Consider the following 15,239-nt stretch of genomic DNA (forward strand, 5'->3'; position numbering starts at 1 on the left):
CACACTTAACAAATTCCTCTCCATCTAAACCTTTAACACTATCCCAGTCTATGTTTGGAAAGTTAAAATCCCCTACCATTGCCACCCTATTATTCTTACAGATAGCTGAGATCTCCTTACAAGTTTGTTTCTCAATTTCCCTCTGACTACTGGGGGGTCTATTATACAATTCCAATAAGATGCTCATCCCTTTCTTATTTCTCAGTTCCACCCAAATAACTTCCCTGGATGTATTTCCGGGAATATCCTCCCTCAGCACAGCTGTAATGCTATCCCTTATCAAAAATGCCACACCTCCCCCCTCCTCTCTTGCCTCCCTTTCTATCCTTCCTGTAGCATTTGTATCCTGTAACATTAAGCTGCCAGTCCTACCCATCCCTGAGCCATGTTTCCATAATTGCTATGATATCCCAGTCCCATTTTCCTAACCATGCCCTGAGTTCATCTGCCTTCCCTGTTAGGCCCCTTGCATTGAAGTAAATGCAGTTTAATTTATTAGTCCTACCTTGTCCCTGATTGTTTGAGTGGCTTCTGTTCTCAACTGTACCAGTCTCAGATTGATCTCTTTCCTCACTATCGCCCTGGGTCCCACTCCCCCACCTTACTAGATTAAATCCTCCCAAGCTGCTCTAGCAAATCTCCCTGCCAGTATATTAAACCTCTTCCAATTTAGGTGCTATCTGTCCTTCTTGTACAGGTCACTTCTACCCCAAAAGAGATTCCAATGATCCAAAAATGTGAATCCTTCTTCTATACATCAGCTCCTCAGCCATGCATTCATCTGCTCTATCCTCCTATTCCTGCCCTCACTAGCTCGTAGCATTGGGAGTAATCCAGATATTACTACATTCTAGGACCTCCTTTTTAAATTTCTGCCTAACTCTCTGTAATCTCCCTTCAGATTCTCAACCTTTGTCTTTCTGCAACACTTGTATTTATATTCCACTTTGAGTTCAGTAAAGTATCTGTAATTCACAGAATTTGATGGAGATATTCAGGCAGGAAACCAAAAGCTTGGTCAAAGACAACTTATGGTGTGTCTTAAAGGGGGAGAGAGAGACTCAGGAGGTTAAAAATGTTTAGTAAGGGAATTTCAGAGCTTAGAAATGAGGCACAGCAACCAATGATGAAGCAATCGTATTAAAGGACACACACAGTCGTAATTGAAGGGAGGAAGCTTTATAAAATTGGGCAAAGTGACAGAAATAGGGAATGAGCTGACTGGGGAGGGAATTGAAAACAAAGCTGATAATTTTAATATTAGTTGCTGCCAGACTGGAAGGCAATACAGGCCGGCAAGCAGACATGATGGATTAATGGGACTTGGTGATGATACTACTGCTTCAAAATGTTCTCAGTTTGAAGTAAGATTCCACGGTTCAGGATGGCCCCGTTCTTATATCTTAAAATTCTGCCTAACTGCTCTGTTCATGACAATTAGCGTGCATTTGGCAAAATGCAAATGGACTTCATCACCAACACAAGGCAAAAATCATTTTTCAAAACACAAGTAATTTTAAGCCCAATTTGCAGATGTATTACTGACAGTGCCCAAAGCTAAAACTTAAATCTGTTCATCATTTGATTTATCCTTATAGAAAGAAATTGATATTCCTTGGACATGACTAAAGTGGACATAAGATAATTAAGTTGAAATACATGCGGTAAAGGAAACTTTCAAACAGGCTAGATAAACATAGGAAGACACTTATAGTGGAAGATATATCCTGATATAAAGGAAAAGTAAGGAAAGGAATCTCAATATGAGATCATCCAGCAAGAGAAAGGCAATAAATTAAAATAAAGAGGCTTGATAAAGTCAAAAAGATGTACAGACTGGTGTCTCACTCTAAAGGCATGCCTCACAGACAGCCACCTATGAAGCGTATCCAACTGTGTTCATAGTCTGCTTGTGTCTTCATGCTGAGTTTAATAAAGGTGAAACAAGAAAACCCTTAAGGCTCACACTTAATTCAACTTCAAAAGTAACCTTAATTCAATGCCTTTTCTGCTTTTCAACCTCTGAGAGATGATAGATGTATATTTAGCAATTTTGTATTCAGTCATGGAACATGCGCATCATTGGCTGGGCCCAGCATTTATTGCCCATCCCTCGTTGCCCTTGAGAAGGTGGTTGTCAGCTGCCTTCTTGAATTTCTGCAGTTCGCCTGCTGTGGGTTGACCCACATGCCATTAGGGAGGGAGTTCCAAGATTTTGACCCTGTTACAGTGAAGGAATGGCAATATATTTCCAAGTCAGGATGGTGAGTGGTTTGGAGGGAAACTTGGAAGTGATGGTGTTCCCAGATATCTGCTGCCCTTGTCCTTCTACAGGGAAGTGGTCGTGGGTTTGGAAGGTGTTGCCTGAGGATCTTTGGTGAAATTCTGCAGTGCATCTTGTAGATGGCATACCCTACTGCTTCTGCTGAGCATTGGTGTTGGAGGGAATGGATCTTTGTGGATGTGATGCCAATCAAGTGGGCTGCTTTGTCCTGGATGGTGTTAAGCTTCTTGAGTGTTGTTGGAGCTGCACCCATCCAGACTTGTGCCTTGTAGATGGTGACAGGCTTTGAGGAGTCAGGAAGTGAGTATTTGCTGCAGTATTCCTAGTCTCTGACCTGCTCTTATAGCTATTGTATTGATGACAGGTACAGTTAATTTATCTAAACCTGAAGTGACATAGGGCTGCAGTCAGCAATAATCCCATTTATGGTACAATGATAGACAGCTTATTGACATCATTCCATTCAAAACAGCTATAGTGTAATTAAATCGATTATCGGTACTTCCTGTTATTTTAAATGAATGCACTAATGTACCTTACGATGTGAGAGTAATAGATTTTAAAATTGTACTTGTGTCCATTCTAATGACTCACAATCAATAATTATATAAAACAAGAAAGTACTTTATCATCAGAAAAGGCTAAAGAGGTTTACAACCAATGGAATCTTTATTTAATGTTCAGTCAGTGCTATTTTGCAAACAGCAATCAATATGCACAGAGCAAATTCCCATAGTTGACAAATGAGATAAACAATCGATCAGATTATCTGAATTTATTGGTGAGAAGAATGTTGGCCTCTACACCAAGAGAACCCTCTGCTTCTTCTCAAATAATGCCACGGAATCTTTTCCATCCACCTGAACCAGCAGGTGTGGTCTCAGCTGAATGTCAGTATCTGAAGGAGATATGCAGCAGTCCCTTGGCTCTGCATCTTTTCATTAGCCCAGATTGAGTGTTCAAGTTTGGAGAGTGTGGTCTGAACACACAACGTTTTTATTCAGAAGCAATGTGCTACTAATTGAGCCAAGGGTGAGAATTACAACTGCAAATATTTATTGGTGATTTATTAAGGACAGCACAAATATTTCCGTGACGTATATCAAGGATTCTAAACACTTGCTGCTTTTAGAGATGGAGTTTCAAAGATCGCTGTATGCTACTTTAAGTATTTTTATCCAGACATTAACTCAATTCAATATTAAAATGATCCACTTACAGACATTGATATGGACACTGACAGACTCTGACCCATGTCACTTCTGATGGGATGATTCTGCCAAAACTTTCCACAAACAGCTATCTTTCATTTTTGACCCTAGATGCTGAGTGTTGGAAGATTAATTAACCACTGGGTAGTCACAAACTGACTGATCCTTTCTAAATTGGGGCTAACATTCCAGTCTGAGCATGTGAGAACTCTGCCTTGTTTTTCACTCCGTCAACATTCTTTACCCTCCACGTCACTCAGTTCAGGTCAGTGAATAATTCAATATTGTAGCATTAAAGCTGAGTTAGAGTCATAATCATAGAGTCACAGAGATGTGCAGCATAGAAACAGACCCTCAGTCTCACTTGTCCAAGCTGACCAGACATTCTCCAATAATCTAGTCCCATTTGACAGCATTTGGCCCATATCCCTCTAAACCCTTCCCACCCCGATGCCTTTTAAACGTTGCAATTGTATCAGCCCCCACCACTTCCTCTGGCAGCTCATTCCATTCATGCACCACTCTCTGTGTGAAAAAGTTGCCCCTTGAGTCCCTTTTAATTCTTTCCCCTCCCACCTTAACCGCTGCCCTCTAGTTTTGGACTCCCCTAATCTGAAGAAAAGACCTTACCTATTTACCCTACCCATGCCTCTCATAACTTTATAAACCTCCATAAGGTCATTCCTCAGCTTCCAATGCTCCAGGGAAAACAGCCCCAGTCTATTAGCCTTCGCTATGGCCCAAACAATCCAACCCTGGCAACATCTTTGCAAATCTTTTCTGAACCCTTTCAAGTTTCACAACATCCTTCCTATAGCAGGGAGACCCGAATTGCACACAGTACTCCAAAAGTGGCCTAACCAATGTCCTGTACAGCCACAACATGATCTCCCAACTCCTACAGGATTCTGGAGTAGAATGGTGCTGGAAAAGCACAGCAGTTCAGACAGCAGCTGAGGAGCAGGAAAATCGATGTTTCGGGCAAAAGCCCTTCATCAGGAATACAGGCAGAGTGGCTGAAGGGTGGAGAGATAAATGAGAGGAGAGTGGGGGTGGGGAGAAAGTAGCACAGAGTACAATAGGTGAGTGGTGGTGGGGATGAAGGTTCAAAGTTTGGGAGAAGATTGGTAGCTCGTGTGCTCGTTGTTGTGGTTCTGTTCGCCGAGCTGGGAATTTGTGTTGCAGACGTTTCGTCCCCTGTCTAGGTGACATCCTCAGTGCTTGGGAGCCTCCTGTGAAGCACTCCTGTGATGTTTCCTCTGGCATTTATAGTGGTTTGTATCTGCCGCTTCCGGATGTCAAACCTTTGTAATCATTAAAAACATAGAGATAGAGAACACACACCGGATCATCAACGCCACACTCACAGGAATCCAATTCACTAGAGAGGAAGAAAAGGACAACCAACTCCCATTCCTAGACGTGATGGTACAGAGAACACTGAACAGAGAATTCACCACAAAGGTTTACAGGAAAGCCACACACACAGAACAATTCCTGAACTACGAAAGCAATCACCCCAACACACACAAAAGAAGTTGCATCAAGACACTGTTCAAAAGGGCCACAACACACTGTAGTGCACCAGAACTGCAAAAAGAGGAAGAAGAACACCGATATAATGTATTCGCCAAAAACGGATACCCCCACAATTTCTTCAACAGACGCCTAAGGGAAAGACAATGGAATGAGGACATGCCACAACCCAAAGGACTAGCCACACTACCATACATCAAAAACATTTCTGAACTGACAGCCAGACCACTACAACCACTAGGACTCATAACAGCACACAAACCAACAGCCACTCTCAGACAACTCACCAGGACAAAGGACCCGATACCCAACATGAGCAAAACCAATGTAGTGTACAAAATCCCATGCAAGGACTGCACAAAACACTTCATAGGACAAACAGGAAGACAGCTAACAGTCCGCATCCATGAACACTAACTAGCCACGAAATGACACGACCAGCTATCCTTAGTAGCCACACACTCAGATGACAAGCAACATGAGTTCGACTGGGACAACACTACTATTATAGGACAAGCCAAACAGAGAACAGCCAGGGAATTCCTAGAGGCATGGCACTCATCCACAGATTCAATCAATAAGCACATCGGCCTGGACCCAATATACCGGCCACTGCAGCGGACAGCTGGAACTGACAACCGGAAGCGGCAGATACAAATCACTATAAATGCCAGAGGAAACATCACAGGAGCGCTTCATAGGAGGCTCCCAAGCACTGAGGATGTCACCTAGACAGGGGACAAAACGTCTGCAACACAAATTCCCAGCTCGGCGAACAGAACCACAATGGGGATGAAGGTGATAGGTCAGGGAGGAGGGTGGGGGAAGGTAGCAAAGAGTACAATTGGTGGATGGGGGTTGGATGAAAGTGATAGGTCAGAGAGGAGGGTGGAGTGGATAGGTGAAAAAGAAGATAGGCAGGTAGGATGGGTCATGGGGACGGTGCTAAGCTGGAAGTTTGGAACTGGGGTGAGGTGGGGGAGGGGGAAATGAGGAAACTGGTGAAGTCTCCCAACTCCTGCAGTCAATGCAATAAAGTCAAACCTACCAAACATCTTCTATCTAGGAAAATAACTGTTCAATTTTGTATCAATCCCCTGACCAAGGTATACTGAAGAATGAGTAAAGGCCATGAATTAGTTCAGCGGCAATGGCATTGGTCTAACAATATCTGAGTGGAGCAAGCTTTAGGTTCAGAGATAGCAAGGTTCTGGATCCAAACCTGCTCCAGATACTTCCTGAAAATAAGAGTCAAGAGCCAGGCTTTCTAGGACTTTCTGATTTGGCAGTCATGTCTTAGTATAATGGTCTCTGAATAGATGCAAACGCTCAGGGTGAGGGGAGAGGGGTGTGGGGTGCAACTGATTTGGGCCTGGTGACTGGAGGCAGTCAATGAGGCAAGTGAGTGTCAAGGTAAGCTGGTTAGAAGGCCCACCTCATTTCTCTGAGACCATCTGCATTTTACAAAACATTGTTGGGGAGCCACCACCTCCATACTACCTCCACAGCCCAGTATCCACTACAGGCAAACCTCAGGAGACACATGGCGATGAAAAAAATTAAACTGTAACAAAATAGTATTGCCGTCACATTTGATATTGGAAAAATAAACAGTTTATTCATGAAACCCATTCAGAGATCTTAAATACACTCAGATGAACATTCTGGTATAAAAACAAGTATCTAATCAGTTAAAAATATCAAAGACAGTTAATCCTTAAATAGCCTCTTAAAACTGTCAGTCACAAACATGAATGCAGCCTTTCTACCTTTGGAGCTTTTAAATACACATGCATACATATACACCAATTACGAAGAGGAGTAGATCATTCAGCCCCTCCAGCCTGTGGTACATTTGATAAGATCATGACAGATCTCTTTGTAATGGTGGCTTTAACTGCCCTTTCCAGTCTGACCTTTGACTCCCCTTGTCAGTGCGAAACCTAGCTGACTCAGCCTTAAAAATATTCAATAGCCCTATCTCCACTACTGTCTGAGGAAGGGAATTCCACAGATAAATGATCCTTTGACAGAAAGAAAATTCTTCTAATTCCTATCTATACTGGGAGATCCCTTTAATTTTAAGCATTGTCTCTTTGTCATTTTCATTCCAACAGACAGCAGCACTGTTACTTCTCCTTTGTTTCCCTAGGGCTGTGGAATGAAAGCTCTTCAGGTCATGACACTTAAACAGACCTGATCATCCCTTCAAGAGTGTTTACGTCTCTTCCATCAATTCATCACTCCCACACTGCTGTTCACATCCTTTGCACAGCAAAATTAAGATCTGTTTGAACTCAAGACTAATTTCACATGGTCCTGAGTTCAAGCCTTCTGTTTATATGATTTACGCCACTATCAGCAAAAACAGGATCTGGTGGAAATTGGGCAAAAGGGTTTCACATCCAGGTCATACCCGTCACTTTAAATGGCTCCGGAATCAGCCTAACTCCATGGAATTCTGTTCCTACAGCTTCAGGAACAGAGGAACAGGACCATTCAGCTCTTCAAGCCTGTTCCATCATTCAATGAGCTGTGGCCTAACTCCATATACTGGCCTTTGATTCATCTCGCTTAATACATTTGCTTAACAACAATCTATTTACTTTAGATTTAAAGTTAAGAACTGCTCCTGCATCCACTGCTGTTTGTGGAAGAGAGCTCCAAACCTCTACCAGTCTTTGTGTGTAGAAGTGCTTCCCAGTATCTCTCCTGAACAGTCAGGCTATAATTCTCAGACTATGCCCTAGTTCTATGTTCTGAATCAAGTAGAATGCTCCTGTCAGGTGGCAATGGCTGGTTCCTTTCATTGTCTATGCTTTGGGAGTTTGAAATGTCCTCCTATTGCATAGTGCTAAATATGGCTTCTGGTTGGTATAAGGATCGTTGCACCAGACAAGAATTATTTATGTTACAACTCATCAGTTTCTTAACCAGTCTCTTAATCTTTGTGCTACTTCACAGCATGCTCCAGGATTTGAGGATACAAAAACAATAGCATAGTAATGTTAGTCAAACTGGATAGAAACACCTTCAAAATCTTTGGAAGTCAAAGGACCATCTCCCTTGATAATAAGTTGTACAGGTCAGATGAATACAGGCCTGAGTTGGTCTACATTAATTCAGCCATTCTCACACTGACAGTAAATATTGCATGAAATTGGCCACAGTACAATAGACAGGGGAAAAATGATCAGCCAGGGTTTCTGCTCCTAATCTGAATCAGGAAACATCTGAGAAGTGTGTTTGATTAGGTGGCAAAAGGGTTGGGCTTGACTGCATTATCCTCTGTATGGAACACAGTCTAGATTAGAGTGGTGCTGGAAAAGCACAGCCAGTCAGGCAGCATCCAAGGAGCAGGAAAATCGACGTTTTGGGTTTGCTCCTCGGATGCTGCCTGACCGGCTGTGCTTTTCCAGCACCATTCTAATCTAGACTCTGATTTCCAGCATCTGCAGTCCTCACTTTTGTCTCCCTATGGAACAGCCCATCTGTGTGAGGTACTCAAGGACTACAGGGCCACATCCAATCATTACTGTCAGGAGTGGGGAGAAATAGGGACACAGCTGGGAAAAATATTCTTGTGACACTGCATGGGCTCCTAGTTCCTTGTGTCATTGATGGAAATGTCTGTCATATAGTTATAATTCAGCAATACTCAGACTGGAAGAGAGGCCGCTGTGGTAACAAGATGCTGCACACAATAAAAATATGGAGAGTTAACTTCCACTCTGCACTAATTTCATATTCATGCTTACTGTACCATTAAAGCAGCACAGGCAAACTTTATCCAGCATGCTGTGGCATCAATATTCTCAGTGGGTCGATCAAAAAGCAGAATCAAATCAAAATCTATAACAGAAGGATCCCAGAACAAAACTTCTGTCTGTTGATCAGGCAGCAGCAGCACTCTCACACAGCTAGAAGCCAGACCAGAAGGCATTCATTTAAACAGCAGCACGGCCTACTCTGGTTGCACATTCTCCAGCAAGTACAGTCACACAGTCCTACTGGTGACAGTCTCGCATTCTTCAGCAGGCACAGTCACACATTCCTGTTGGTACAGTCTCATATTCGCCAGCCATGACATGACATGAACAATGAGGAATTTTTATAAATGATGGTGAGCTTACAGTCCAAGGAACACTGCAAATGAAATGAGTGATGACATGGGGTTGCCAAAGAACAGAATGAACGCTGAAAAATAAACAGCGGAGATTAATGAACAGGATGAATGCTAAAGGTTTATTCCTTATCAGAATTTTTAATCAGTTAACTAATTTTTTAGCCAATTTGCTTAGCTCAAGTTATTTTGCAAGTGTTTTAACATCTCTAGTCTGTTTCAAACCCACCCATCTACATTCACCAATTTCTTGCCCAGGGTATTACTGAGGTCTAATCTCATTGGGCTCTACCTGTCTCACTCAACTCGCCTAACCCGGTCACTCTAGATATTGTCAATGGATCAAAAGACCACTTCTTCTCTCTTCACAACATTTCTCTTCAGAATGGTTACTCACTCAGAAACAAGATCCTTCCATCCATTGCCTTACATTGGAATATAGGAACAGGAGGAGGCCATTCAGAGCCTCGAAGCTATTCCACTAGTCGGTGAGATCATTGTTCATCTGTGGCCTAGCTCCATATACTGGCCTTTGGCCCATATCCCTTAACTTTGTTTAACAAAATATTTCACAAACCATGTCAATCTTAGATTTAAAATTAACAAGTGAGCCAGTATCCACTACCGTTTGTGGAAGAGAGTTCCAAACATCGACCACCCTTTGTGTGTAGAAATGCTTCCTACCATCTCTCCTGAACAGTCTGGCCCTAATTCTCAGCCTTACTCCGTAGTTCTAGAATCCTGAACCAGTGGAAATAGTTTATCGTTTCTACCCTGTCTTTTCCTTTTAATATCTTGAAGGCTTCAATCTGATCACCCTTTAACCTTCTAAATTCTAGAGAAAACTTGTACAACTTCACTTCATAACTTAACCTCTGAAGTCCAGACATCATTCTTGCAAACCTAGATTGTACTCCCTCCAAGGATAATATAGCCTTCCTAATATGTGGTGCTCAGCTCTGCTTACTGTACTCCAAGTCTTTCTGGACATCCACTGCATTTTTTATCAACTTCACATCATTTAGATAGCCCCTTGATCTATCCTTTATTGGTCCAAATGGATAACCTTACTGTGGACAACTATGATAACCTACCAGCTTAAAATGAAAATGGGCTCCTGGGTGATGATACCTGCCCCTTATAGAATCTTCATTCCATGGATGCTTTATTTTTTTCAATGCTATTCCTGTCCAAAGCACAATGTTGTAAAATGACCATTCAAGCCATCACTTGCTCTCTCTCTCCCCTTGCTCCTTTGACCCTATTCTCTTAAACAGCCCTACCACCAACCAGTCTTCCCAGTGTTGAAACTGAATGGGCAAATAGAGATGGGGCAACCTGGGGAAGTCTGACATCTACTTTCAGTCTAGAGGGATCAGCATTAACTCTGCTAACATTTCACATTGCATTAGAGTCTCATCCTTAAAAATGCACCAAAGTCTGGAGGGATGCAAATCTGATCCTGACTCCACAATCTCAGTTTGGGCTTCTTCCCACAAAGAAAACAATAGTTAGAGTGAAAGTTATCATTTGAATAGTGAAATCATTGATGGATTTGACTCATGAGGATAATATTTAATTGCAGGACAATAAGAGTTCTGATTTCCTCACTAGACAGAAAGGGTATAGATATTAAAGATTAAATATAAACAGATTAAGACAGGAATGATGAGAAACATTTGTAGAAAGAGTGATAAAGCTGTGAAATATATTACTCAGGTTAATGAGTGAAGCAGTCACCAGCTCAATATTGTTAGAAGATTCAAAGAAATATGGGATAAAAGGATTTGGGAACAAGGTGGTATATGGAATAAGCAATGACACTCGTGTGGAGAATACTGACTGACACAGACCATTTGGACCAACAGCCAGTTCCCATGTTGCAATACTAAAGAGTAGTTGCACCTCAACCCTAAACTAGTAACAAGGCTGTCCTGTCTGATGTAGGAAGCAAATAGTTTCAAAAGCAACATACACTCAAAGGAACAGTTACAAAAAAAAGTCAAAGTGAAACCTTCTCATCTTTGGCAAGTGATACTGCAAAATGAATCTTCTCCCAAGGGTGAGATCTCTTACCTGCTATGTCACACAGTTCAGCATCAGTAGCATTGACCAAGGCTTCTTCCAGCTCTGGTTCCAGGGTAACACTGTCAATTACTGTTTGGACAGGCTTCTCTTTGGGAATCCAAGGTTTCCCTGTTCAAAGAAGTCCATAACAAAGCAACACATCAGTCTGTGCCAATAAGACATTGCTTTAAAAAAGCAGATTCTAGTTCAACTACTCTTCATTCCCTAACACCACCTCCACACAGCCTGCAGTGATTCCCGAAGAAAACTGATTACTATCACCTTCTTACAGCAGCTGAGATGAATAATAAATTACAGCATGCACCTGACTCAAAAGAAATAGCAGTTTGCAAGAATGCCCAAATACTTTACACTTTACAGATGACACCAAGATAGATAGAAAAGATAGATAGAAAAGATAGATAGAAAAGTAGTGTAAAGAATATGTGAGGAGTTTGGAAACACATATAGATAGGTGGGTGAGTAGGCAAAAAATCTGGCAACTGGAGTATAAGGTGCAAGAATATGAAACTGTTCACTTTGGCAGGAAGAATGAAAAAACCTCAAATGAACATAAAATGGAAGGAGGTTATGCTTCCATTATACAAGACATTGGTGAGACTATCATAGAAACTCCAGAGTGTGAAAACAGGTCATTCGGCCCACTAAGTCCACACTGATACCCTGAAGTGCACCCCACCTGTCCCCATAATCCACATTCCATATGGGCTAACCCACCTAGCCTGCACATCCCTGGACATTATGGGCAATTCAGCATGGCCAATCCACCTAAGCTGCACAACTTTGGACTGTGGGAGGAAACTGGAGCACCCGGAGGAAACCCACACATTCACAGGGAGAACGTGCAAACTCCACACAGAGTCACCCGAGGGTGGAATTGAACCTGGGTCCCTGGTGCTGTGATGTACCACAGAGCCACTGTGTTACCCTAATGTCATGTTATGTGCTGGAGCCAAGACATTATTACCTGTCTACAATTTACAACAGAAGGAAGGGATGCAGCAGAGACAGGAGTTTAGATCAGTGTGGTGCTGGAAAAGCACAGCAGGTCAGGCTGCATCCGAGGAGCAGGAAAATCAATGTTTTGGGCAAAAGCCCTTCATCAGGAATAGAGGCTCTATTCCTGATGAAGGGCTTTTGCCCGAAAAGTCAATTTTCCTGCTCCGCGGATGCTGCCTGACCTGCTGTGCTTTTCCAGCACCACTCTGATCTAAACTCTGGTTCCCAGCATCTGCAGTCCTCACTTTTGCCTATGCAGCAGAGACAGTTGAGTAAATGGAGTCATTCTTAGTGGCAATAAAACCCACATCTTCAGTCCACTCCTCGTTAATGGAGGAGGAAGGGTAGGGGTTTAAAAAAAATTTGACAGTGGAGCAAGCGAGCGGGAGTTTATCTTTGCTCTGCAGATAATCCCAGAGCAGTGGATTGTTTTGGCAGAAGAAAGTGAGACTAAAATGAATTTGATGTATTCAGTCTTAGTATCAGACAGACCAAAGCCTTTGGGACTGGGTGCAAGTGTAAGGGCCCTGGTAGGGGGAGGAACGATCAAGGTGGGAGAATGGAAGGGATTTCTAATTTAGGGATTTGTGATGTCTAATTGACAAACGTGAAAATTCAACTCTGAGATTAAATTTAGCACAATGTTATGTCAATTACCAGGAAATTTTGAGTAACTTGAGAATAGAAGGAGTGGGGGGGGGGGAGCAGGATTGGTTGGTTGGTTGATGGTTATAATGTGCAGTCGGAGTAATGTGCAATATAACGCCTTTCGACAACTGGCTGGCAGATCTCTTCAAGAAATAAATACACAGCTGAGGATGGAATGTAGTTGCTGCTATTTCTGTCAAGGCAGGGAAGCAGTCGTTTATGACTGGAGAACAATTACAAGATAAAATTTATCACAACAAGTGTTACTAGAACACAAGGTGACTCAAGGTGAGCAATATTTATCTTTTCAACCAACTACTTACATTACAAAATCAGCAGTACAGAAATCCCTCTTCGATCAGGCTAAACAGAACAATGACCTAACGCCAATGTCAGGCTGGTGATCATCGGCACACTGATGATTCACTACACATTACAACAACCTACACTTTTGTTTAGTCGTTCCTAGGATGTGAGCATTAAGGCACAGTGGGGAAAGACAACAGTCTGAGGTCTTCTGCTCACGGGGGGTTTGTTCAGTTATCAGATGTGCCTGGTGCCTCACAGGCATGTAAATATAGACTGGTTAAAATAAGAGATGCCTTTGGTTTGTTGGGATAGAGTCAAACTCCAATGTTTGTTTGTGTCCTTGATATGCTACTGTACAGAACCAAACTGCTTTAGTGACTTACATATATAATGTAATATATAATTAATATATATATAAAGAAAGGTATTTTTTTGAAAAGAGCATATTTTGAAATAAAAGAAAACTGGCTAAGTCAGCATTTATTCTCATCCCAAAGAGGCCACCATGCTGCTCTGGGTTTGAAATCAAGAGTAGGCCAAACCAAGTAGGGAGAGCAGGTGTCGCTCCCTAAAGGACATTGGTGAACCAGACTTTTGTTTATAAAAGTTAAATGGTTGTCATGGGCTTACGTTACTTTTTAAAATTCTATATATTTCAAAAACAGCATTTCATCATCTACAATGGTGGGATTTGAACCCATGGCCCCATGTATTAGGCTGATGAACTGAGTGATATTACTCTTATTCTATTGCCTCACCAATAACATTACTGTACAGGGACTTTAAATTTTATAAAGCCAGGAGATCTTAAGGGAAGGGAAGTTACCAATGAATTAGCAATGAAAGACAGAGTTATAAGAGGTTCCAAAAAAAGGGCAAAGAAATTTATTTTTCAAAAACTTCCAAAATCAGGAAGACATAGAGAGAGAGAGAGGGAGAGTGGGAGGTGAAGAGAGGTGTGTGTGTGTGTGTGTGTGTGAGAGAGAGAGAGACAGAGAAAGAGACAGAGATAGATGGGGGAGACAGAGAGAGAGGGGGAGAGTGGGAAATGAAGAGAGAGACATAGAGAGAGAGGAAAAGTGGGAGATCAGGAGAACAGGAATAAGCTTGGTAATTGGTTTCACTTGAAAACAATGTAAAGAATTCAATTAGAGAGTAACACTCATTATTGTTTATAGTTGAAAGATTTTATTTCATTATAGTAACATGCTGCATTTTGAAAAATAGTTATAAAGATGTTTCTTTTCTTCTGCAAAGCCTCCCATCTAAGTATCCCACTTTCATGATAATTACCCTTTCAAGATAAGGATCTCCAAGACTGCTTTTAGGAGCCACCAGTTTAATAACAAAAACTGCACTGACAGCAGACCAAGCAGTGATATAAACTTTGAAACATGATCAAGGGAAACAGGCACACATTAAATTACTGCCCAGTGGCATTCCATTTTATTAGAAGTTCGAGCCACTTATGATACTTATCGATTAAACATTTGTAGAAGTCTGTGGGCCAAAAGCTAAAACACCCACTTTATCTTTTAGGAGACCGAAGATAATTATAAACCTTAGTGCAGCTTGTGTGGCAACACTGGAGACTGAGAATCTCCAAAAGCTTAGAAAAAGTGTTGAGAAAATCACGCAGTAAAAATTGTGCTGTAACCAATCCATTTACACCCAAAATAAAAGAGGGTTGCACTGTCAGGCAATGTTCCCTCTAATTCTTCTTGCTGCTATATGGTCCTCTGAGGTCCATGTGAAACAGGAGCTTCGACAAGTGAAAGCTCTGCATTGGCATTGATTGATGGATGGGAACATTGCTCTCTAAGGATAGCTAATCAGTACTTTACCTACATACAAGGCCCATGTGATTCACATTGCCATGGAGGTGTTTTCAGAGATGAAAATTTCTAAGGTTTCCCTGACAATGTTCAGATACAGTTAGTCTGCCAGACTTTGGAAAACGAGTTGCTAAAGACCAGAAATGTGACAGGTTCACTGCGCTGGAATGCATGTGAAAGTTTATGAAAAGATTGAAAAGAATAAC

The 15,239-nt window shown here is 41.9% G+C and overlaps 1 protein-coding gene across 3 annotated transcripts in view; it reads right to left on the reverse strand.

Moving 5' to 3' along the window:
- Positions 1–15,239, reverse strand: part of tmod1 (tropomodulin 1) — a 103,194-nt gene that overhangs the window by 38,743 nt on the left and 49,212 nt on the right. For all 3 annotated transcript variants that reach the window (XM_072590074.1, XM_072590055.1, XM_072590066.1), the window contains exon 4: positions 11,231–11,350. In XM_072590074.1, the coding sequence (XP_072446175.1) occupies positions 11,231–11,350 (120 nt within the window). The remainder of the gene's footprint in view (positions 1–11,230; positions 11,351–15,239) is intronic.

The sequence above is a fragment of the Chiloscyllium punctatum genome, chromosome 2, assembly GCF_047496795.1.
Source record: "Chiloscyllium punctatum isolate Juve2018m chromosome 2, sChiPun1.3, whole genome shotgun sequence".
Classification (NCBI taxonomy): domain Eukaryota; kingdom Metazoa; phylum Chordata; class Chondrichthyes; order Orectolobiformes; family Hemiscylliidae; genus Chiloscyllium; species Chiloscyllium punctatum.